Here is a 25,403-nt window from a genome sequence, read left to right as displayed (position 1 = left end):
GTTTTGTGTATTTCTTGTGTAGGTATATTTTAGTGCAGAACTATTCCATTTGTAGGTACCGCCTAATGTATATGCATTTAACACTTTAGTATGGTATTGATATTTAGTGTTTTGGGTAACAGTAAGTTTACATGGAGGAGGCATGTTTTAGCTATTGGAATTTTGTCAGTATTAGTACGATTTTGCCTCTTTTGTTTGACCTTCGGTACGAAAGCCCTGTGCTCTAACCACTGAACTATCCGGACACATAATATTATTATTAACTTGCTTTGAAAAGATATCGGCACGAGCGGTACTTATAGAATCGACTTTGTGATTTTTTTAGATTTTTCGGTGGGGTAGCCTCTGAAAATGGGCCTGAGAAAGAAATGGTCTCCTTATAACCCTCGCACTCCCCGCCTTTCAAACAAATGTCAAAACTAACATAACGTTCTGTTTTACAAAAAGCCTTAAACACTACGGTTTCAGAGGCAACCAGCAAATTTTTTCCGCAAATTCCGATAGTCCCAGTTAAGAGTAGAACATATGATATTTCAACAGATCCAACAATATCATATTATATCATATCATATTATATTAATTTCAGCCTTGTGTTCGGTTCGCTTTAAAGTATTTTAAAATATAAAATTTGCGATAAACATTTAATAAACAAGGCGGAATACCAGAAACTGGACGTTCCGAGTATAAAGGTTTTGTGTTCATCTTGTCTGAGAAATTCCCTATTCACGTTTTTCCGTTCACATGTACCCTCAATTCCGAATATTCCTTAATATACATATGGATTTCCAAACGCCAACTACGCCGTTCATATGAGTTCACTTTATATGATGATGATGTCATACACGTCTTAGATTGCGATAAATTCACGTGAAATACACTACACTTTTGACCTTATATAACTTTGAATAATAATTTGATTCTCAACAAACTTTGCAAAATGATGCACTGTATTATTATTTATAACCGTACAAAACTTTGTACTTCCAGGATGAACTTAAGGGGGTTTCGGGTGAATTTGTAAAATACGGTAATATACTATTAATAATAATCGTTGGCGCAACAATCCATATTGGATCAGGGTCTTGAAGTGTGTTAGAGCATTTCATTGAAAAACGTAGCGGTACATTACAGTACTCTGTAGGAGGCAATGTGGTCAGCATTGCGCTCGTCCGAGATTATTACCCTGATTTAACTCAGGTAATCATTCACAGCTGAGTCAACTGGTATCCGACGTTAAATCACGATACAAATTTCACTGCCACCAGTGAACCACAACCTCCCGTACGACAGCCTTGTGTTCTAACCACGCAACTATCCGGATACTATATATACTATTACTAACTTTATTTAAGCAGATGTCAGAATGGAATGTATTTTGAGGCCTAGATTTCCTATCGATGCACCATTGAGAATTTTTGCGAATTTTTCAGTTGGATAGATTCTGAGAACGAGACCTGTTACACTTTTGGGGCACACTTTTTGAGCGCTCATTCCCCACGTTTCACCCCCACATCAGTTTAGAAAAGTACTAATAACACACCTCACAAATTCTCGTGACCATTGATTTAGTCGTTTCCAAGTAAATCGGGTGTGACGAACAGACAGACAGACATCGAATCGATTCTAATAATCTTTACGCAAAACTTTCAGAACGAATCGCCAGGAAAGAAACAAAAAATAACTGTTGTGGAGCCATTGTAGGAAGATAAATGCACATATCATCAGGTAGGATTTGCAGATTAAGGGTAATTTCAAAGTTTTTGATATCTTGAAGAAAAAATATCAATTACAAAAATTTAAATGCCTTTTTCTCAAAACGTAATTTTTTTAATTTCGAATTTCGTTTTTGGAAAATTCAAACCTTAAAGTAATGTAAATCGGTTTTAGGCGTGAGGGCGTTTTCGGCTCTTTAACTACTAACTAACAATAGCCACAATCATACTAAACCCATTTTTTCTGGATTTCTTTTATGTGCTGGCCAAGTGAGTGTTCAATGTACAAAATGAAACGACTTAAGGGAGGAAACCATTTCAGAAGGCTTCTTTTCACGAATATTTTTGGGACTTTTTTAGTGAGAAGAATGCATTGGAATCAAATTAGTAATATTTCGCACTTTGAGAACTTTTTTAAATCTAATTCAAAAATAATAAACTTAGGTGGCACAGTCCACCGAAGGGTTTACAATTGCATTTTACTCCTTTACTTATTTTCTGAGAATATCATCCTCAATGCAAGCGAAAATAATCAAAATTAAAAATTTTGCAGCTGCTAAAAAAAATTTCTGCCACCACGATTTTTTAAGGTTTTGTGCAAACCCAACAATCCATACTGGATCAGGGCTTGAAGTGTGTTAGAGTACTTCATTCAAGACTGTAACGGTACACTACAGTACATTGTAGGAGGCCTGAGATAATTGCCCTGATTTGACTCAGATACTCATTTACAGCTGAGTCGGTATCCGACGTCAAGTCACGATACAAATCCCATTGCCGCCAACGAGATTTGAACGGCGACCTTCCGTACGACAGACTTGTGCTCTAACCACTCAGTTATCCAGTTTTGTACAAAACAAAACTTTATTACTGTCTGTGGTACTTTTCTCAGAAACAAAAAATTAAAAAAGCTTAAAAAGGAAAACTAAAATGTACTTTGTGTAATGATGACGTCATACACTTTTAAGTGTGCAATAAATTTACTTGAAATACTAAACTTTGGGCTTCGATAATTTTGTTAATAATAGTTGGATTTCATTTAAACTTCCCAAAAATCTGACTTATATTATCCCTTATACCAATGTATTCATGAAGTGGGGTTCGGGTAAACTTCTAAAATATAGTAATATATAGTATTATAATAATATTATAAACTTTATTTGAGCAGACATCGGAAGGGCTAGATTTCGTATGGATGCACCATGCATCTCAGATTTTTCGGTTTGATAGGTTCTGAAAACGAGACCTGTTTCAGTTTTCGGGCCACATATTTTGAGCCCTCACTCCTCTATGTTTCATCTAATGTCAAAACAAGATCCGCTTCGCAAAGTACTAGTCCCCTTCATTTGCAACCCCGCATGACCATCTTCTGAGGAATATTTTAAAACTCCCCTTTCGAATGTATGGGGAGCCCCCTCAAACTCACCAAAAAATGACTCTACTTCCTAAAAAGGGATGCACAGGCTACATCTTCTCACCAAGTTTCGTAAAAATTGGTTTAGCCATTTCCAAATAAATCGGTTGTCAGAAGTGATCCTGACGGTTATAAAACACACCATATTATTAAATACGGGAATTAAGTTGTTTTTAGGAAGAAATTTCGCATGCCATTGGGACCACAGCCGCAGTTGATATCTACAAGAGAAAGGAATTTAATGAAATGAATGAAATTATTCGAAAGAAACTCACAGGCTGATTGACCAGATCACTGAATAATATTGTCAAATATGTAATATAGTGGGGTAGGGGCGGAAAATATGGCCCCCTGAGATCAAAACTCTTAATGTACAAGACAATGATCTTGCCAGTCGTCGGATTGGAGAAAAGAATTCTCCGAAGAATTTTTGCCCCCTACTGAAGGATGGAAGATTCTACAGCCTACATAATAATAAAATTTATGAGCGATATCACGACCGCCTGGTCGGGGATCGAGATAAAAATGCTGCGGTGTGTGGGTCACCTTATCTGCATGGATGAGGATAATAATACCCCGGGTTTGGTTGCGAGTTCAAGTTCTTCTGATTGGTCTATACCTTTCTCATTTTTCGACTAATACCAATAACAATTTACGAAACCCTACCCTATGTGACGCGCCATAAACCGCAATGCCTGTCAAAATATCTACTTGGTTTTCAACTAAGCGACATAATGCGGCAGAGTTACTTGGCAGAGAATATTTTGTATGGTCGTGTGTCATTTCTATATAATGAACTTAGGTGTCTACTATGTTTGTCCAGTTTTGGTTTGTATCTGGTGCACTGGTGCAATATAGACATGTCACTTCGCTGCGGTTGTGCTGAATGTAGTCTCGTATCGCGTATCGTATGCGTATGCAACAACTACACCCAGAGAATAAGATTCCCCGTTCAAACAAGGTTCACACTGAAATTGCATTGTAAATAGCAAGCAATAGAAAGAATATTCAAGTTAGCAACGTGACCCACTCATTCGATTTTAGAGCCATTGGCCCTAGTGGGGCATCAACTTTTCGAGAAGCTTATATTCTTTCTCCACCATATAAGAATATTAATACGGGACAGTCTCAACTTAATGTTGGTGTAGAGATATTTGCATTTGCAGATCTTGAAAGAAACAGCAAAAACAAATCTAGCTCTCTTAATGCGGTGAGCGAAATCAAGTTCGGCTACCGCAACGAAACCCCTCAATTTACGTTGGTGTTTGTCTTCATGCCTCCTTCTCTAAAATCCGGAACCATTTGATCAAGGTCCGTGACTCTTTAAGAATAAACCATCAGCGTGGTCGAAGTATTTAAGGAAAAGTGTCATAGACCAATAAAGCCCTCCATGTCCTCCAGCGAAAGTAACCTGGAGATAGGGAATTTTTAGGATTCAGTACTCATATATAGGGATCGCATTATACCTGCAACCACCTCCGGCGAAAAGTTGAAGGAGCATCTGAAAAGTTACCCCTGTCCTGCACATCACCGTTGACCGTTTCCAAATTTCAAGAAAGCGGAAATGTTGACTGAATCGAGTGGTCTTCAACTAATAGTTCGCCATCAAATTCAGGTAGAATTGGAATTAACTCACATTACAAAATATTAAGTGAGTGTTGTTAGCATTGCAAAACATAAGCTTTGATACTGCAATTGGCCAACTTGACCGCGGGGACTAGGTGATTCAATTTGAGGGTAAGTAACCGCTTTATTGACATGCATGTAAGACAGTCGTAATTAGATATTTCTAAGAGAAATTTTCGGCTTTGAACTAACCACTTTTTTTACATGTCCGGTATTCACTTTCATAATTCTTGAATTTCCCATTAGTAGCTTGTTAAGAAATACATAATGACAATTGGTGATGATGTATCTTGCAAGGATATAGTGGACTTCAATGCACCACGACATCGGTCTTTAAACACGTCGACTATAATAATGACATCAGGTTACTTTCTCACCCAAGAATAGTGAGAATCGCAACACAATTAACAAAAGCCGAGCCAAGATTCTGAATCTGATAAGTTATGACACATATATGGATTGCATTGATGGACGGGATATTGTGGGCTTTGATCACTTTGTTTATTTAGTCAACATTATTTTTGCGAATCTACTTCAAATATTGTATAGAAAACATGTGTGCCCGTTGAGACGCAGAGTGGCGCAGTGTGAAGCAGGAGAGCAGAAACTTCTGTTCTATTCTGTTATTAAATTGAAAATTAGATTCCTATTATTCCGTAAAAATAGAATATTCACAGCAAGCTTTGTTAAAGCAGTTATTTAAAAAAATACATGTATTCATTCATAAGAACGATTTTTTTTTAATGAAAAGTATGAAGACTGTAATTGTTTACCCCATGAACAATATTCTTACTTACTGGATTCACTGAAAGGTCAATAGTTTCCAGTTTTCACCCAGTGCAGTTCTAATAACGCTCTCAAGCTGCGTCAAGTCAACATACGTGCAAACATTCGCTGTTATATTTATTTCCTAGATTATCGCTTCCGATGCTTGTAGAATCTCTGTAGAACTTAAAACTAAGTTCTATTCATTTTCTGGTTTCACAAAAAGTCGCTTTGAGCGAAGTCTCATCACCTCACTAAACTGAGCCTTAACTTGCGGAGCGACTAAGAACCTGCGTCCCAATGTTTGGTCTACATTATTACATAAATGGGGGAACTCAATGAAAAAACGCCGTGACTATTACTCGGAATCTGCACCAGAGGACGGGCCCTAGAAGACCACTTTATTGTTGGCTAGTTTTGTAGATCCTATGGCTATCCCAGAATAACCAACGAGTGTGTCGTCCTAAAACTATGTGAAGTAAGTGAGACTTTCTAGCGTGGTTACGGTAATTTTTCCAAGTAGAAATTATATTGGTGAAATATGTTCATTGTAACTCTAAAGTCGCTTGCTGCAAGTCCCCGATATCTCCAAAAAAATGGTGGAGAGAGATGAAAACCATCCTTCTTCTAAAAACATTTTTTGCTTTTCTCTCTCTTTTACTTTTGACATTAGCGCTGGCACGAGGAACACCCAATGCCCAGCACCCAACACACTATTCTGCGCAGATGCTGGTTTCCTGATGCTTGGCAACACGGATGATCTCGAGCAGCTAGTCCAAAACTTGAATGGAATTGCTTTATGTGATGATGAAAGAAAAAGAGTATCTGAAGCTGAAATCCGACCATTTCAAGTACTGTGGGTAGTACTCTCTCCCTTAATGAAGCTCTGCGTCATGAAACTAGTTCGCGAATTGGAGCAGCCTGGTTGAAGTGACGCTTCACATCTGCGATCGTTATATTCGAAATCTAAAGCAGCATCGTTCACTCTGTATAAACTCTATAAGCAGCCTTCTACGATTAGTTTCCCGTTAGTTTGCCTGATGGACTGATGAACCGACTGACGAAAATTATTCAAATTTTCAAAGCAAATTTGTCCGTCTGGTGAGGTTGACTGTTGGTGGATTGAAACTTTTGTCAGACTGAGAGGAAATGGATCGTGTGAGATCGCCCTATGTATCCAAGTGCTGGGCAGCCAGTAAAGATATTGAAGGCCGCATCGAGGTTACGAGACGAAAGATTCAAAACGACCCAAAGTTTACTCGAAGCAGCAATTGTTAACCATATTAGAAAACCTTGACTCCAAGTGCACCAAGCAAGAGAAGTGCCGAACTCAATCCAGACAAGCCGAGTCCACTACAAACTATGACAAAGGCTAGAGAAGGAGAAGAAACAAAATGAAATTTTACCCGTTTCGTATATTAGCAAAATTTGTTCTATTCAATGATTTAAATTATACAAATGAACACAATACAACATGACCTCGTTAGTCGGAAATCCGCACAAAATATTGGCTCGACCTTTCGGGTATTCCCACTTTCATCCTTAAATTATAAAATCTCTAACTGAATAGCACTCCAGAAAAAGTTAACATGAGAATATACTCGTAAATGTAAAACGATAACTTGACTGTTTAACTGTTGTTTCGCTAAATCAATCGTAGATTTTCCATTGGAAGAAATAAATGCATAATTTCGGTACAACGCCAATTACTAACACAACTTTCTGCTGGTCCTGGAAGCAAATAAATAACTTTATGGGGTTTATAGTGTGGACACTTTGTTAGGTATAGCTTTGTCGACACTCGAAGTATCTTAATTCTTAGGTTTTAGACTTTTACACAAGATTTTCTATCACAAACATCTTTCAAATCACAATCACTATCAATGCATGAACTTACGGCTAACATTGTGAGCTAAATTGTTAAAATTTATCTATGCATACGCCATACTCGTACAGTCAATCAATCGTCAGTTATCAATGTTCACAACACATGGATTATCTGTGATGAGTGAGAAATGGTGAAAGTATTACACATGCATCTATAAGAAAGTCTATTTTATATTGCTTGGCTTCTGCTTCTTTGTTCGTAGACAGGAGGTTTTCTCGCGTGTGTAGAGTTCCCGTCTCCCGGTATCGATAAATTCTTGGTCTCATCATCGAACTCAGTGATTTAACGTACATACATATGTATATATACAGAAGTTTAAGTTCTCCCTCCTTTCTTTTAACTTATAACGTTATAAAAAATTGTTCAAAAAGTATCTAATAACCAGATTCGATATTGCTTTTCATTGTTTTGTCCTTACATGGCGATTCGGAAGGAGTCAGCTATAGGGGACACATAAAAAAGACTTTGACTTGTTATCGGCCCTTTGATTCTCTCTGGAAGCACCATCTTAAAATTAAATAAGTGAGAATTTGTTTCAGCGCTCTACTACGTACTGTAATTTTAATCGTAACCTAGTTATATGTACTCGTAATCTACTCATTATTGTATTGTTACGGTCAATTATATCTTTGGTTTCCATTATAAACTCTCGATCATTTGTGTGCTGGAGCGCATCTGTGGATGGCTAGAATTTAGATAGCTCTCTGAATACACACTTTTAGCGCGATTGTCATACCGCAAACTTGATCGTCTTACATCTACGTCTAAAGGTAATCTACCTCGCCACCACGAGCAGAACAGGCAGTTGAGGGTGCTTCGGAAAGCCTCCCGGAAGTCCCGATTGAAGTACGCATAGATGAGCGGGTTGAGCGTTGAGTTGAAGTACCCGATCCAGAAGAGCAGTGTCACCACCGCCTCGGGGCAAGGGCACGGTTCGCCGCACAGTGTTGTTATCACGTACCTGAAGAAAAGATTCATAAGATAACATTGAAGATGAACAAACTGTCTAGCTCTGCTAGCGCTCGATGGAGACGCTGGGCCGAGCGTTGCACACTCAAGCATTCCAGGATCTTACCACAGGAAGAAGGGTAACCAGCACAATATGAATGTTCCCATGATTATGCCCAGAGTTCTGGCAGCCTTGTGTTCACGTTTCATTTTGATTAGGTGTCTTTCTCGCGTTGGGGTGTGGTCCTGCTCCAAGTCGTGGGTTGTTAACGTTTTCGATGATCCCGAGCCACTTAGAGCTTCTCCTTAATGGAAGAGTATTCTTATGACAAATTTCCACAAAGCACGCACTACCATGGAAGCTTACCATTTGTCCCGCCACCTGTTGAGTGTCGGTGCATGAGCATCGCGTTGCCGTGGCGCACGGCCAGCTGTTTCTCTTGACGATTTGCCTCCCGGAAAATGGCCAAGTATGTGAAAATCATGATTGTGCACGGTATCCAAAATGATATTGAACTAGAAATAATTGCATAGGGTTTGTTAACTACGAAAATACACATGTCAGGATGTCGTTCCACATCCCGTAGGTGCTCGTCGGTAGTGTACCAGCCGGCGAATATCGGCACGAAGGACAAGAGAGCAGGCGAAATCCACGTGTTGAGGAGCATGATCGCGACTACTTTCTTCGTCATGTTTATGGGATATTTCAGTGGCTTGACTATGGCGTAATATCTGTGGGAGAGCTCTGATTGAATGCATCTGCCAGTGGGTATAGAAATAGCCTACCTGTCCACAGATATGCAGCACAAGTGGATGATGCTCGCTGTAGAAAAGTACACATCTAAACTATTCCATAGGTCGCACAGGAAGGGACCAAATATCCACCTGGAAAATCACTGGTTAATATCACGTTCATGGAGCCCCGCGGTAGGGCAAAGCTATCGGGACAAACCTCTCTAACACTTGATTACTGAAGTTAAAACTCATGGCCATCATTGCTACCATTATGTCGGCCATTGCTAAAGACACTACGAAGTAATTTGTTATAATCCTGAAAGCAGGAGCAAAGTTCCACAAATGCAGGCAAATTGAGTCTCCGTCACGGACTTACCTTAACTTTCTATTTCGCATCACAGAAATTATTACTAGTAAATTACCAAAAATGGCAGCCACAATTATGAATATCATAACTGAGGCCTTCAATACTAAGAGTACAGTTGTCACCCAAGCAGTTTCATCATCGGATGGAGGAGAATCAGTCGAAAAGTTGGTAAGTATATCTGCAGAAAGAGGAGGAGGTCCTGTCGAGCCAAAGATACCCGACATATTCGTTGGAAGCTGTGATTTGTAGTCCGCCATGCTGCCACTGCTGCTCAGGTTCATGGTGCGATGGGGGTCAAGTTGTGCCCCACCCGATAAACAAGGTCACGTGTACCGTGTTGCACCGGAACACCACCGCACCGAGACTGACGACGACAACGACAAAAAGGTTAACTCGCACGAGTCCTTGCCAGCGTCCACACGCAACGGAAATTTCGCGTTTTCGCGCCAACCGTCAAAACACTGTAAGTATTGCTGCTCGTCTCCGTTAAGTTTGCTGGCCTCTTGCGAATTCTATCTGTTCTTTCCTTTCTATCTTTTCTGACCGACAATGTATCTAAATCTGCTTGTGATGCTCTCTCTGTTTTCGACCGTGTCGCTGTTACCAAGAACGATCTGATCATGATGGCATCCGTCCAAAATTTATCTCTGCAAAAATAAAATCGAATTAATTATAAACGTGTCAACTTGTCCTCGATGGTAATATTTTTGTATCTTGTGGATCATTTGAAAGTTCTGTTTGAGTTCTTGGAGTGAAAAGCAACTCACTCGCAGTGGGAAAAAAGAAGACGAAAATATGGAATCAAAATAGAAATTTCATTGATGTTTTAATTGTGGCCGCACGTTTCGGGATTTTTTATATTTTTTTGGAGCTAGGTAGTTTGTAAATGGGCTTCAGAATACTCGACAAGCATAACCTTCGTCATCCGCTCCTCAGACGGAGTCTATCGATCTCAGCTAAGAGTCCAGTTGCTAGTGTTCAAACTGTGCGATTCGATACGTCTCGCAGGGATTTGTTACCAAGTGATCAAGGATACCTCAGTTTAGTGCCAATCTTCCTTTGCTTCCTAGTTGAAGTAGCTGAATGAGACAATGAATTTCATATATAACAAAGATTAACGGTTCGGAACCTCTGTGCGTAAATAGTAATCAGCCTTTTCATTTGCGTAGGCGTATCACTCAAAGAACATTAATTATAGAGGTGATGTAACTGGAGCACAGTCTCGCAAAAGATACAGTGGAAGAACAGCCAGAGAGACGGAATGTTTACGGATGATTTCTTCCTCACAGAAGAGCAAATAGGAGCCGGAAACTTTGGAATAATCCATTGAATTTTTGAATTTGTGTTATTTACATAGACCTGGCGCCTTCAAATTAGCCTACAGCTAGTCACATAGTGCCATCTAAACTAATCAAAGGAATGAAATTACTAGGCATTTCCCCGTATACGGTGTAGACTCTCCAAATCTCCAAAGATGCAACAAATTTAGGAGTTTTGGTAGCCACCTTCTTAGGCACATTAACTTACACCAGCAATAAATTATTGTGTGTGAATCGAGAACTGCTTAATGCACGATTTTGTGAATAAAAATGATGAAACGTGCAGGGAGGTCTACAGTAATCTTTAGAGGTGCATATTGATATGTCAAAATAAAATTAAATTATCACTTAGGGATTTAGGCACCAAAGACGTTGCAGTGCTTCGGGGAACGAGGAGTAAGTAACATATATGTTACAATCATTGCAACATCTGGGAAAATGAAAACAAACCATTGAAATAGGAATTTTAATCCATAATTGAAATTTTTATCTTATAAAGCTATCTGCTAAATATTTATATAATAATATTACATAGAAAACCTTTTTTGAATTGAACTTGGAAAGAAACATGTTTGGGAGCGTAATGTCTATGTTATCCTCCGGTTCCATCTAGCCGAAGGTAAACTAAATCATGCAACTCATCGTAGAAATAAATTTCAAAATTGAATCCTGGCGAGAAAGAAATGAACGGTTTGATGAGTAGTCAAAAACACGCTTGACAAAAAAAAGATAATTTCCGGGCAATACAAAAACTATGAACTGTTTTTCCGAGAATGACCGGCAAAGAAAAGAAAGTACATTACTTTAAGGGCAGGTTGTACAGCATTAATGATAGCGTTGCAACTTACAAAGTAATACAAGTTAACAAAATGTTCAAAAAGGAAATGGTTGGCTTTGAACAAGGAACAAATTGTCCAATTTCTGGTGTCAATCGTAAGAGAGGTTAGTTAACGAAAACTTTGAAAAATTTCACAGCTAAATATAAAAGATTATGGCACAGAGAGAGTTATATAACATATGAAGCACTCCACTTCGCAACCAGCATTAGACAAGAGGTACTACGTTGGTCAGCAGTTGGAGGATGTCATATCAGAGAATAATCAGATTCGATATCGAGGGCAACTCGGAAATAAAAAGAATAATAAAAACTGTCTGGGGAACGGATTGGGATTCCTATGCAACGCACCTAAGCACAGAGGTAAGAAAACTCTTCAATCGGACAAAGTAAACCAGAGACTGGCCGAGGTACAAAAATGCACTGACTGCCTATAGCAACGCCTTTAGAGAAACAAAACGGAACAGCTTCAGAGAATTCTGTGTAGGCAGTAGCCAAAGGTAGGGCAATATCTTCTGTCGGTCTGAAGAAGGAAAATGGGGAACGAGGAGGCCAGAGTACACTTGTTTCCCAGAACTCATTTCCTGATGCTCTACGCCACGGCGGAAGGCGACAACATTCTGAGGACAACACCAAACAAAAGTGAAAGTAATGAGAATTGAAAACTGGCAAAAGAGGTATGCTAGCATCACTACTCCAGAGAGGTCTAGAAACCATATTAGAGGCTTTTCTAAGGGCAATCAGGGGCACCATGACTCTGGGATATATACCAAGCGCATGGAGGCGGGCAAAAGTAGTCTTTATTCCGAAAGTGGGTAAAAAGGATGTTTCTCACCCTAAATATTTCGGACCAATTTGCCTAACATTGTTCGTACTCAAAACTATGCAGAACTAGCGTTCTAATGTGTAATCCCCTACCTTAGTGTCAACACGCTTATCGGGCAAGAAATTCAACCGACCCTGCTCTATATTAGATGTACTACGGGATGTCATAGAAACAAAAGAAATAGTACTGCATTGGTTTTTGGATATCGAGCGAGCACATGATAACACATCGCACCCAGAAATACAAGATGCCGCGGTCCGCATTGGAATGGGTTACGCCACATTATTTTAATCTTTTTTTTTTTTTTTTTTGTGCGTACACGGAGTCGGAAAATCTTAGAAAGACACGTCCGCCGCCCGAACGGCGGAACAACAGCGGGCGCGTGTGGGATTCACACCCACTAAAAACCACCCCCGGTCTCTCCAGCCCCAAGCCCCGCGGGACCACCATTGAGGTATTACTTCGCGGGGTAGGTTTGCTCTTAGGCACTCATCCTTCTCCTATTTGCAGCTTTCCTCCTTCTTTGTTCCTTCAGCAACTCCTCCTGCATTTAGATGCTTGCGGAGCCAACAGCAAGCCACTTCTCCTCGGACTCCAGCATCTCAGTAACCAAGCTCTCCGGGGTCCCGCTCCTGCCCAGCACCTGGTTTAAGCTCCTTCTCTCCATCGCAAATCGTGAGCAGTGAAACATCACATGCTCTGGATCCTCCGGTATGCCATCGCATCTGGGACAGTTCGGAAAATCATCTAACCCAAAGCGGTGCAGATACTGCCAGTAGCAACCACCGTGTCCTGTGAGGAACTGGGTAATGTGGTAGTTGGTATCCCCATGTTTTCGCTCAAGCCACAACCTAATGTTGAGAATGAGCCTGTGCGTCCACCGACCTTTCGCAGACTCGTCCCATCTGCGTTACCAGAGATTAAGCGACTCTGACCTTGCCGCATTTCGACACTGTGCATGCCCCTCCATATGTCTTGCATTGTACAGGACACTCATTTCTTTGGCCAGAATGTCAACCGGGATCATGCCTGCCACCACCAATACTGCCTCATCTGATGTGGTTCTAAAAGCACTGCAAACCCTCAAAGCCATCCGCCGGTAAACCGAGTTCACCTGCTTCAGTCTCTGAGAGTTTGCAAGCGCCTCTGCCCACACAGGCGACATGTAGAGCAGGATGGAGCGCACCACTCCGGCTAGCACCAACCTCCGGCAATGTTTCGGCCCACCAATGTTTGGCAACATTTTTGCAAGTGCCGTGGTGGCACTGGCTGCCTTTTGGCATGCATACTCTAGGTGCTCCCTAAAACTCAATTTGGTGTCAATTATTACCCCCAGGTATTTGATAGCCGGCTTTGATACGACCGTATGTCCACCGACCTCCACTTTTACAGTATTATTTTTCCTGCGTTTCGTTATCAAGACCGCTTCCGTTTTCGCGTCCGCCAAGGTCAGCCCGGCCTTTTCTAGCCAGGACTTTACCGCTCTCACTGTTTCCGTTGCGTAAACCTCCACATCTTCTGGGTGTTTTGCTGCAACAACCACAGCTAGGTCATCAGTAAAGCCGACAATCGTAGTCCCCTCTGGGACGGGAAGAGCAAGCACCCCATTATACATGATATTCCATAACAGGGGACCAAGTACCAATCCCTGTGGTACCCTGGCTGTGACAATGTACTCTTTGGGGCCCTCATCCGCCCCGTACCAGAGAGTCCTCTCTGAGAGGTAGTTCTCCACCAAATTCGCTAAGTATCCGGGAACACCTATGTCAGCCAACGCCCCTTTAATTCTATTCCAATTGGCCGAGTTGAACGCGTTTTTGACATCCAACGCCACCACGGCACAGCAGCCGCTAGAAATCAGTGCACCTTTTGCCAGGTTTACCACCATGCTAATTGCGTCCACCGTAGAGTGGGCGCGTCGGAAACCAAACTGGCGTTCCGACAAACCATTGCTGGCTTCGACCATGGGCAGGAGTCTGTTGTAGATGACTCTCTCCATCATCTTCCCCATTGTATCCAACCGGCAGATAGGACGATACGAAGCTGGGTTTCCAGGTTGCTTGCCAGGCTTCGGAAGCAACACCAACTTTTGCTTTTTCCACTGGGCAGGGAATATTCCTTCTTTTAGGCACGCCTCGAAGGTGTTGGCGAAAAGGTCGGACCTAGTCTTCACTGCCAGTTTCTAAGCTCGGTTGGGGATTCCATCCAAACCTGGGGCCTTGTTGTCACCGAACCTACCACATATTTCCCGCAGCTCCTCCACAGTTACAGGCGTTATTATGCCGACATTTGGCTGGACAAAAACTTGCCTTCCCTTATTTTCGTGGTGAGGGAACAGAGTGGTAACAATCTGTTTCAGGAGGCGCGGACAGGTCACCTGGGGTGATTTCCGCAGCCTTTTCATCACCACTCTGTAAGCCTCGCCCCAAGGGTTTATGTCGGCATGGTCGCACAGCTGTTTGAAGCAGTTCTTTTTGCTCCTCCGAATGGCTTCCTTTAGGCGGCCACGCAATTGCTTGTGTGCCTCCTCTCGACCGTCGCCACCGGGTTTTCCCCTGAGCCTCTGGCAAAGCCTCCTTGCCCGAAAACATGCGGCTCGCAAACTTGCGATTTCGCTGTTCCACCAGTAGTTGGGTTGCCTACTGGGGAGAAATCGCCTTCTGGGCATAGTAGCATCGCATGCTTCCGTCACCCATCGAGTGATCTGGGTGGCTTTCTCTCCAGCCGTACCATTCAGGGATATGTCGGATTTGAGCACCGCGGAAAACGTGTCCCCCTCGAACGCTTTCACTGTCCAGCCAAGCATACCACCCGGCATTTTGCGAAAACTCTTTTTCGAGCTCGATCCGCCCTTGATCTCTATGCAGATTGCCTGGTAGTCGCTGTGAGTATAGTCCTCACTGACATGCCAAGCGATTCTACTGGCTAAAGTGGCACTCACGTATGTCAGGTCCACTATAGACCCCAGGGCCCTTCCCCGGAAAGTGTACGAAGACCCAACATTCGCCAGTACCACGTCCAGCTCCGCGAATGCTTCGAGGAGAACACGTCCCCTCACATTAGTTATCCGGCTGCCCCATTCAAGAGCCCACGCATTGAAATCGCCTCCTATTATGATCGGCCAACGTCCTCTTGCATCCAAAACAAGAGCAGCAAGCTTCCGCTCATACTCGACGAGTGTAGCGCTGGGTGGAGCATAGCAGCTGTAGATGTGGATGCCCTTCACCTTCGCTCTGATGAAGCCCTCCTCCGGGTACTCCATTATTTCCTGGAAGGCTTGTTCTCCACAAGTCCACAGCGCTGCTTGGCCCGTTTGGTCCCTGACCCAAACGCTACCACCGCGGTTTCGGTATGGTTCACTTAGTATGGCCACATCGATGTTTTTCTCGCGGATGGTTTGCGCGAGTAGATCCTGCGCCGCCTCGCAGTGGTTGAGGTTGATTTGTATCAACCTCATCTGCGATTTGTGCTAAGGGCTCTCCTGTATTCCGGGCACCTACTGCTGCCTGCAATGTGCCGATGGTCCACACCCTCCTTTCCTTTGCACAGTAGACAATTTGGGTTAGCTCCGCAGTCCTTGCTGATGTGGCCTTCCACTCCGCATCTCCTGCATTGCTTTGACCTGTCATTTGGGTTAGTGCATGACTTCGCAATGTGACCAAAGCCAAGGCATCTAAAGCACAATTTTAACGCCACCTGTTCCCTAAGGCGACACATAACCCAGCCTATTCTCACTCTCCCTGCTGCTAACAGTTTGAGTGCGTTCTCCACTGGTAGGCTGATGATGGCGGTTTGTGTTCCCCCATAGGCTTTCCTTAGCGTTTTCACCGCTGACTCTTGTAGTCCGGCAAGGTCGAACTGTTTCTCCAACGCTTCGCGAACCTCCTCCTTCGGCGTGATTTCATCTATATCTTTGCAGATTATAGTGATCTCCGGCCTGCTAGCTCTTATGTCGGCTTCCTGCCCTAAAGTCTTCCCGATTTCGCTTAAGAATTTGTCCGCGGTTACATCCTTGGATTTCTTAAGTTCCAACATAAAATCTCCCTTCTGCGACCGTCTAATACGGCTGACGTTGTTTCCCAAATTGGTGAGTTCGGGGTCTGCCTTCACTTTCCTGAGAATGTCGGCCTATGACCCTTCGCCTCGTTTGGAAATGAAAATCATCTCCGGTATAATCTTCCTCCGATAATTTCTTTTCCGCGGTTCTACCTTCCTCCAAGCTTCCGCATCCGCCTTTGAAGGTTCGATCCCTTTTCTCGAGGTAGCCACTGCAGTATTTTCCCTGGTAGCCTCAGACGTACTTTTCATGAACTCCGCCTTTTTGGGAGTTGAGTTCTTTTTTCTTTTCGGGGTTTGCTGGCCTATTGAGTCATTCAGCTTCTCGCGCAGCCTCTTCCCCGGTTTCTCCCCTTTTGTGTTTTGAACCGGCGTTACTTGAGTTGCCTGGTTCACTTTTCCAATCGGCGACTTCCCTACTCGTTCATCCTGGGCCTTGCCGTACGTCAAACGGATGCCTCTTATCATGGCCCTTATTTTAATCTGTAGGGACAAATATGAGGATACCCCATGTGATAGAATCCAAATTGGATGAAGTGTTACTAACGCCTAGTACAGAAAGACGGGGCTGCGCATCAATCCAGCCAAAACCACTTGATCACCTGAGAGTTATAAGGTTACATGGCCTGGAATAGAACGAGATACAGAGATCAAATATTAAGGCCATTAATAACTTAAAAAACACAGAACACAAGTCGCGTTACATAAACTCCCAATACTCCCGATGGGAGCGAGGCAATGAGGACATGCCCAGCGGCATCCCCGAAAGTTCTTCTGGGATTAACCTCTCTCAGGCAAGGAAGGCAATCTTCAGGGTGGCGGCTAATATGAATGTGACGGGTTGCTGCCTAAATCGAAAGAAAACTAATATCCTTTCTAGGCGGTATTCTAATTATTTATACCAAGAGATAACATGACAACAAGGTTTCACTTCGATAAGAAGTTTGAACACATTGGAGTAATATGACAAACTTGGAGAACGTGGTTGTGACATACGCCTTAAAGCAGCAATTGATTACTTGATACACTGCCGTATCCCTCACAGCAGGGGGAACGGGTGCCGGGGTCATTGGTCCAAGAAAAATGTACTTGCAACACATGGGTAAACACACTAGCATATTCCAGGTGGAAATATTCACGATAGAGAAATGTGTCTCCTCTAATCTCCAAAGAAATTACAGACAGGTAAAAATTACTATTCTCACTGGCAGGTAAGCGGCGATCTGAAAGTGACATAATGCCTGGCAATATACCGATATACCGAATACGCTTGCTCGCACAATAACGCCCGGATACTCTGGGTTCCAGGCCATGTAGGCTAAGAAGGCAATGAGGCAGCGGACGAACTGGCCAAGAAGGGAGCGGGGACGCTTCTACACGGGCCAGAATGATTCTGTTGAATCGCATTGGTGACTATGGCATTAAAAATGAAGAACGGTTGAGGAAACTCCATTGGGCGAGCCTAGCAGAAATGGAGCATTCCTGGTGCTTATTGAGGAGTCCATATTCCCCAAGCGAAATAAGGACTATTTAAACCTCAGCAAGAAGAACATTCGGGAATACCCACTGGTCACTACCGACTAAACTGTCACTTAGGGAAGCTACGGATATCTACGGACATTGATGTTCTGGAACAGTGCACGACGCTTGTACAAAGTAGGTCGAAGCCACCTGGAAGAATACTTAATACCAGATGCAAAGTTTAAGGATCGGGAAGTAGGAAATATACTAAATTCCCAACGGTTATAGGCTTGCTTGACATAGTATAGTTAATAATAATATAATAATAATAATCGTTGTCGCAACAATCCAATTGGATCAGGACCTTGAAATGTGTTAGAGAACTTCATTTAAGACCGTAACGGTACACAATCCAATTGGATCATAGCCTTGCAGTGTGTTAGAGCACTTCGTTCAAGAGCGTAATCCCTGGACTTTTATGAAAAGTTTTAGAACGAGAAAAATATTCATACATATGTACTTTTTGTCAACCTTAATCGGCTTTGTAAACCATTAAAAAAGTCTACGGGACGAGGAAATTCTAATAGAGTTAGCAAATATTAACAAATTATGTCCGTCACGATCAACAGTAGATTTAGAAGTTGCCACCTGGATGTACGTAACAAGAGAGACGTTGACATAGGCCTCAAAAGGTATTACTATCTGATGATTGGTTACGTTCATTTGCGTGTTGTAAACGCCACTTCTCCAGGGTTCTCGATCTGCGGTGGTCCATATTCAATATCGACCGCTTGCATAACCCAGCTTTCCCTCGACATTGGGATGGCTATCTTGCTGTTCGGATGGCAGAATATCGATGCGCATTGCGCCGCCATCAAAAATGCTCTTTTCTCAGGTGCTACGCAGGTCGTCGGCCAAGATCTGGCTGACTGTCGAATCATAAGATCTGGCTAACTGTGGAATCACACAGAGTGTATGAAGACGATAATCATTAAGATTCCAAAGAAAGACACCCGTTTTAAATCTGACAATTGGAGGCGTGCTCCCTTCCAAAGCGGAATCCGCCAGGGTTGCACTTTGTTACCGCTATTATTTCTTCTTGTTATTGGTGACGTGCTTCTTGCAGTCTTGCCCAGAAGACGTGGAGGAGTTCAAAGAACTATGATATCTCTCCTTAAACAACTCGACAACGCTGATGATATCTGTTTGCTCTCTCAGCGGGTTATGGATCTTGGCAAATGGCTCTCGATTGGGAAAGAGAGACAAGTAGAGTTGCGCTGAAGATAAACACCAATAAAAGCAAGGTTCTCAGTTTGACGGGTCATCGAACTCTCGCTAAAGAAACGACAGAAACGGCGATGATTCCGGCCGGCGGATGGATATAAAAAAACTCGTAAAAAGGACGAAGGACAAAGCCAGACTTTCTGAACGGATGTTACCAAAATGAAGGCTATGACGAAGCTTCATCCTGATCCTTCAAAATAAAGTGTCCAAGACGACAGAAGAAGCAATCTTTTACAGACTCATACTTCTCCAGAGTCTTCGGGCAATGCAACATCACCTTTTGTTGTGTAAAGGAGTTCGACTTGTCTGGAAAGATACTCTGCGTAAAACTCCTATTAAAAATGATAGAAATGACAAGGGAAATGTGAGGATTACATTTTGTAAGAAAAGATTTGGCATGCTGTCAGGAGCGTAATCGCAGATGCAGGCACAGCGATCAATAAGTGTACGGAAAGACGTCAAGCCAAGCCGCTCTACTCGATGTGATTGTTCACCGAGATAATTCTCTTTTATTTGAGATAATTCTCTTTTATTTGATAGTGACGCACTATTTCATCGATAAGAGACGGAGCTTTACCAGATGTGATAATGGTAACAACTGTGGTGAAGTCTTCCTCCCAGCTGTTCGCCATCGTGAATGAAGAATTGACCGTTAGGGTGGTTCACAACACTATCAAAAGATTTGCAAGCACATGCAAGTTCTTTCGCTATAAACGTCTCTGAAAACATCGACAACCGCGTCAGCTTCTGCTTCTGTGACCAGCGCAACAACAAATTCCCTTTAGTACCTCCTCCTTCTCGGTCTCCTTCTTCGCCCGCTCCTTCTGTTGCTACTATTTAACTTGCCGACTTTACTGCCATTTTTTTGAATCTGAATGCGAACTCCACTGAGATCATTTTTCTCAAATTTATTCTTCTAATTCTTCGTCCCATTCCTTTCCTAATGTAGATGATACCACAGTCATCGCATTCTATATTCCATTATTGATAGTTCTGATGTTAATGATGGTTATGGCCCTGATGGCACGTCAAATCTGTTCTTAAAAAATGTAAGCATCACATTTCCCTTCCCCTTTATATTGTTTTCGATAAGAGTTTGATCGAAGGTATCTTGTTGGACAAGGGCAAGGAGGCTCGTGGCATCCCTTGAAACAAAAAAGTAATGTTACACTAGCTGGAAACTACCGCCCGATATCCTTCCCGCCAATCTCTTAGATGACGTTTGGCAGCTCCCTTCGTATTAACTTTCATTATGTGGACATCCTCAGTCGAGCTTTCAGAATTTCCGGCTTTGTCCTTCGTTCTTGCCACCAGTTCATTGATATCCATTTCTCAGTCATCTTTTTTAATTTTTTCATACGCGATAATCTCGGGTATCCTTCCAATTAATGCTTAATAACTAGTAATGGGCCACTATATGTCGCATATATTGTAAAGGAGATATCACTCACCGCGGCGATTACTAGAGATAGTACCTTGATGAGTACTGTCTATAAGATTTTCTCTGCTATCTTGCTAGACCGGGTAGCCCCTCACAACCAGAGCTTCCTAGCAGATAAAAACAAGTCGAGAAACTGGAAGAAAAATCTTTCAGGTATGAAAGGTTATGCGTATTTCTTATTTTTTGTATTTAGTTTGTCAGACTATTCATTTTAGCATGGTACTGACATTCAGTCTTAGAGCGTAATAAAGTTGTACAAAAGAGACAAATTTGAATAATTATAACTTTTTTACTAATAGTGTGATTTCCACCAAACTTAACATAGTATTATGCTCCACATTACATCGTTGTATTAGTGCAAAACGGTCCGTCTTGAATGAAATGCTCTAACACACTTCGAGGCCCTGATCCAATATGGATTGTTGCGCCAACGATTATTATTATTATTATTAGTGCAAAAGTTGATGATTCCAGGGTTCCCATTAAATTTCTAAAAACTCTACTAATAGTAAATGTAGTAATATACTCTTATTAATTTCATTTAAAAATATATCGGCATGAATAGTATTTTGAAACGTTGGTAATTTCTGAGAATAGGTCCGTGCAAGAAATGATCATTTTCCAGCCTCCGCACTCCCCCCTCTTACATCAACCTCAGAACAGCTCTGGAAAGTACTCATCCATACCTTTCACTTGATACCCGAGACGACTATTTTCGATATTATACCCTGTTTTTGCATGTATGGGGAGACCCCTTAAGCTCAATGTGGAAGTATATTACTCACTGCATGCGAGGAGAGTCACTGTTTCCACCGTTCTACCAAATTTCGTATCAGTAGTAGTAGGATTAACCCTTTTTGAGATAATAGCTGTGACAGATAGACAGACGAACAGAAAAGCAGATAGAGAGTAAATCGATTTTAATCAGGTTTTGTTTTACACAAAAGTTTAAAAAGGCTTTACTCCAAGTAAATCAGCAACGTATTAAAAAATTGAAATATTGCCATCAATTGGGCCATCCCTTCATCGACTTCAAGGCCCCTTATAATATCGCAGCCAGGGTAAAACTGTACACAGCCATGAGAAAAATCAGTGCCTCGAAAAAATTAATAAGACTGACAGGCCAATCGTGACCAATTTACGAAACCGCATGAAAGCCGACTTTGGAAAGCATTGTCACAAAACCTAGGCTGCAAACAAGCCACTCAACAACCGGAAGAGTGGATGTTCCTTTTAATTCGTGAGATACATAGAATTTTTTTCAAAATGATTTTGAACACTTATTCAAAATATTGTCCTGGTGGGAAAAAATGGTAAAGCTTCAAGGATATAAATACTAGTCAGCAGCCTTCACCTGCCGAGTTTGAAAGAGCAAAGACTTGAAATTACCACACATGGTTCAAGTAAGCAAAGGTAAATTTTTTCATTTCGCTAGCGTTCAAAACCTCAGAATCCTTAATAAGCATTAACCCGTCACTTTTTAGAGTATTCTCGCAAAATGAGCGGAATTGAATAGGAAAACCAAAATTAACATGCGGAGTAAAAGAGCATTTTAAGGGAACAATCTAAAACGCATTAAAGTGTGCGAAATTCACTTTTGCTCATTTCCTGCTGAAGGGAAGCAGTACTTACGCAAACCTCGTAAACTTACTAAAAACAAAAAATTCCTGGTCCCATATGTTGATTTTTCAACCCCTCCCCCTAGCTTCACCATCTCCCCCACCAGAAAGCATCACTGCACGGAAAACACTATGCTACCTTCGCAAAGGATTCACTCCTGTTCACATGTGCACGTCTGTGCGAACGTATATTAAAACATTGAGAGTGAAATTTCGAAACGGGAAAATCGGGTCAACAACTTAACTGAACTCGACTGAAGGACTTGATAAATCCATTAATAATATTTTCGAGTTGGAAAAAGAACCGAAACAAGAACCTCGAAAAGAGGATATTGGTCGAAAGCGGACTTGGAAATATGCAAATTTAAACTTTTTGCAGTTTTGCGCGTTCCAGATTTAATGACATTTTCTGTGAACATTTGAACGCTTGCAATTAAACACGTTTCAACTGGACTCACTTTCGGTAGGTCAGGAAGTAATTATGAAATTCGATTGCACCTTTGTAAAGTCGATAAGTAAGTGGAACTTCCAAGTTAAATAACGCACCTGATTTCTTATAGTGTGGATGGGAGCAAGCAAGGGACTGCAGGATAAACCGATATAGAACATAGCTTTCTGGATGCCAGCCTATTACTATTCGGGGGTTGATATGTGACTCTCCCGTCACCTGGCCTCTCGTCTTCCAAAACCGTTAATGCGTGGTATTAATAAAATACTAGCGACCTAGACTGGGCACTTGAAAAACACGTACGCCAATTCAACCGCGCCCATTGGATAATTAGAATGTCAGACTGCTTACTTTGGTGAGATATTTATTCAGTGCCTAAATTTACACAGAAGAGTCAAATTGGCGCTACTTTCTCTTTGTGAGTAATAGTGGGATTTTCACTAAACGTGCAGTAATATAAACTACAATAGAAACCATGATATTCCCGCTTCATATGTAGCTCATATTACTGCAAATTTTTATGACTAGGATAAACTTGAGGGAAGTTTCTAGTCAATTTCTCAGAAACGTAGCAATATACTATTAATAACTGTATTTGAACAGGATTTTTTGAGGTCTAGACACCGTATAGTTGCATTCAAGAGATTTTTCATTTTTCAGAGAATGTGTCCCCGAAAGAAGTAATAATTTTATGGGCTATCTATCAAAATTAAGACCGGCTTTTCGAAGTACTACCCGAGACATTTCACTTAATGCCCCACATGGCTGTGTTTGGTGAAAAAAATAGCCACCCCCTTTTGCATGTATGGACAACCACCCCCGAAAACTCGATATAGAACAATACAACTTACCATCTGCGTCGTTCAAACATCCCAGTTTTTTATCGAATCTCCCATCGACCCTACACCGCGCACAAACTGGTCTATAAGCTGGAGGCACATCTCGCAATAGTGTAGTGGAGTCAAGGTCAACAGGCTCCGGAAAGACCTAAGCCTTTAAAAGCGTAGCCGATGAGGGAACCAGCGAAGATCAGTCCACTAGGGTGGAATGCTCTAAATTGCGACGTCGAGGCAAATTGCAATTAAGGGGGTCATCCCGTGTGTCGCGTTGGAGAAATCGATTTTTTTTTACATGAATTGTATCTATATATAGTGGAGAATATGTGGGCAAAGGGATTTTCCGATACTCCGAGTCGTTCAGAAATTACAGTGTTAAACAGGTAATGAGTTTGTAGCCGCGGCTAGAGTACTCGATGAGAAAGAGCATCGAATCTTTCTTTACCTGTTAGTTTTTTACCTGAGCCTTATAAATTCGAACACAGGTATAGACATAAAAAAATGAAAAACCAATCAATTGTCTAAACTTATTTGCCGTTTGGAATAAAAAGGATAATCCATTCTAGAGTGAGCGCTGAAAGGCTTTCAAGCTATACTCAATTATATTCTGTTGTGAGTATTGTGCTGTTTGTGTGTTCAGTGATTTTTTTAAATGGATCGTACGAAGGGAGATCGCTTTAACGTTCAACGTCATGCTCGCACTAAAAAACGAGTATTTCGTGGGAATCGATACTTATCAGAGAAGAAAAAGGACTTCGCATCAACATCAGCAAAGCAACTTTTAGCAAGCATGAACATGGATGTTCCAATTGCGACAAGTTTTGTATATTGTATATTGGATTTTGCTGGAGTTTTCTCGGGTATTTCTACAAGTTTCTGTAAATAATAAAATATACGTAGTAGTAAAAAAGGAATGCGTAGGACATGTCGAGAAAAGAATGGGAAATCTGCTAAGAAATGCAAAGAAGAATCACAAAGGCATTGGTGGAAAAGGGGCTGGAAAACTTACTGATAAGGTTATTAACGACCTTACTACATTTTTTGGGCTAGCTATTCGTCGACACGCAAATTCAAAATTGTCCAGCAGGCGAGGACAGTTGCTGTAAATGGCGCAAAGCGGAAGCTAAAGGAGAACTGGATAGTTTTCACCACGAGAAGGCACCTTTGACTGAAGAAGTTCAAAAGGTCATCAAACCAATCTACGAAGATGGTTCACGAGATGATATCTTGAACAGATGTTTAGGAGCAGAAACCCAGAATAACAATGAGTCGTTAAATGCATTGATCTGAACTTTCGCTCCTAAATACCTGCATTTTGGGGCCAAGGTCGTAGAAATAGCCACTTTTCTGGCTGTAATTATTTTCAATGAAGGATTCAATGGCATTCTCAAAATCCTAGTGACAATGGGATGTCAAGTTGGTCACATATGTCAGGTTTATGCCGTAATGAAGTGCGAATTTCTCGGTCCGAACGATCATCGACTGACCTCACTAAAAGAGCCAGAATTAAAACCAGAGAGCAACAATCGGCCCTACAAAACTTTTTTGAAGATACGGAGGGCACTCTCTTGAACCAGGTATAGTAGGCCTACAAAGTTCTGTCGGTTTTCACAATAGATAGCGTAGCTTGTTTTTCTTTCCATTGATCCACATTTCCAAACATTCATCGGAAAGCTACTGTCAATAGGCACAAACGTCAGTATAAATTATTTAATTGAAGTGTAAACAACGATACTTTTTCATCAAAGAAAATGGCCAATTTTGTACCAAATAATGTGTTTTTGCGGGGAGTTCTACTTCATTAATTCAATATGAAGAAAAAA

At 41.7% G+C, this 25,403-nt stretch overlaps 1 protein-coding gene across 4 annotated transcripts in view; it reads right to left on the bottom strand.

Moving 5' to 3' along the window:
• Positions 1-6,926: 6,926 nt before the first annotated feature.
• The window catches only part of LOC119651335 (octopamine receptor beta-2R), a 410,560-nt gene continuing 392,083 nt past the window's right edge, over positions 6,927-25,403 (bottom strand). The window contains exons 6-12 of one of the 4 annotated variants that reach the window (XM_038054883.1): positions 9,465-10,102; positions 9,306-9,404; positions 9,140-9,238; positions 8,721-9,085; positions 8,481-8,658; positions 8,142-8,366; positions 6,927-8,090 (exon numbers count right to left, since the gene is read on the bottom strand). In XM_038054883.1, coding sequence (XP_037910811.1) covers positions 8,045-8,090; positions 8,142-8,366; positions 8,481-8,658; positions 8,721-9,085; positions 9,140-9,238; positions 9,306-9,404; positions 9,465-9,736 — 1,284 coding nt within the window. In that variant the 5' untranslated portion in view covers positions 9,737-10,102 and the 3' untranslated portion in view covers positions 6,927-8,044. Of the gene's footprint in view, positions 8,367-8,480; positions 8,659-8,720; positions 9,086-9,139; positions 9,239-9,305; positions 9,405-9,464; positions 10,103-25,403 lie in introns of all 4 variants that reach the window. The other 3 variants (XM_038054884.1, XM_038054882.1, XM_038054881.1) reach the window with 3 other exon arrangements.

This window comes from Hermetia illucens, chromosome 3, assembly GCF_905115235.1.
Source record: "Hermetia illucens chromosome 3, iHerIll2.2.curated.20191125, whole genome shotgun sequence".
NCBI classification, from domain to species: Eukaryota; Metazoa; Arthropoda; class Insecta; order Diptera; family Stratiomyidae; genus Hermetia; species Hermetia illucens.
This window is presented reverse-complemented; position numbering and strand designations above follow the sequence as displayed.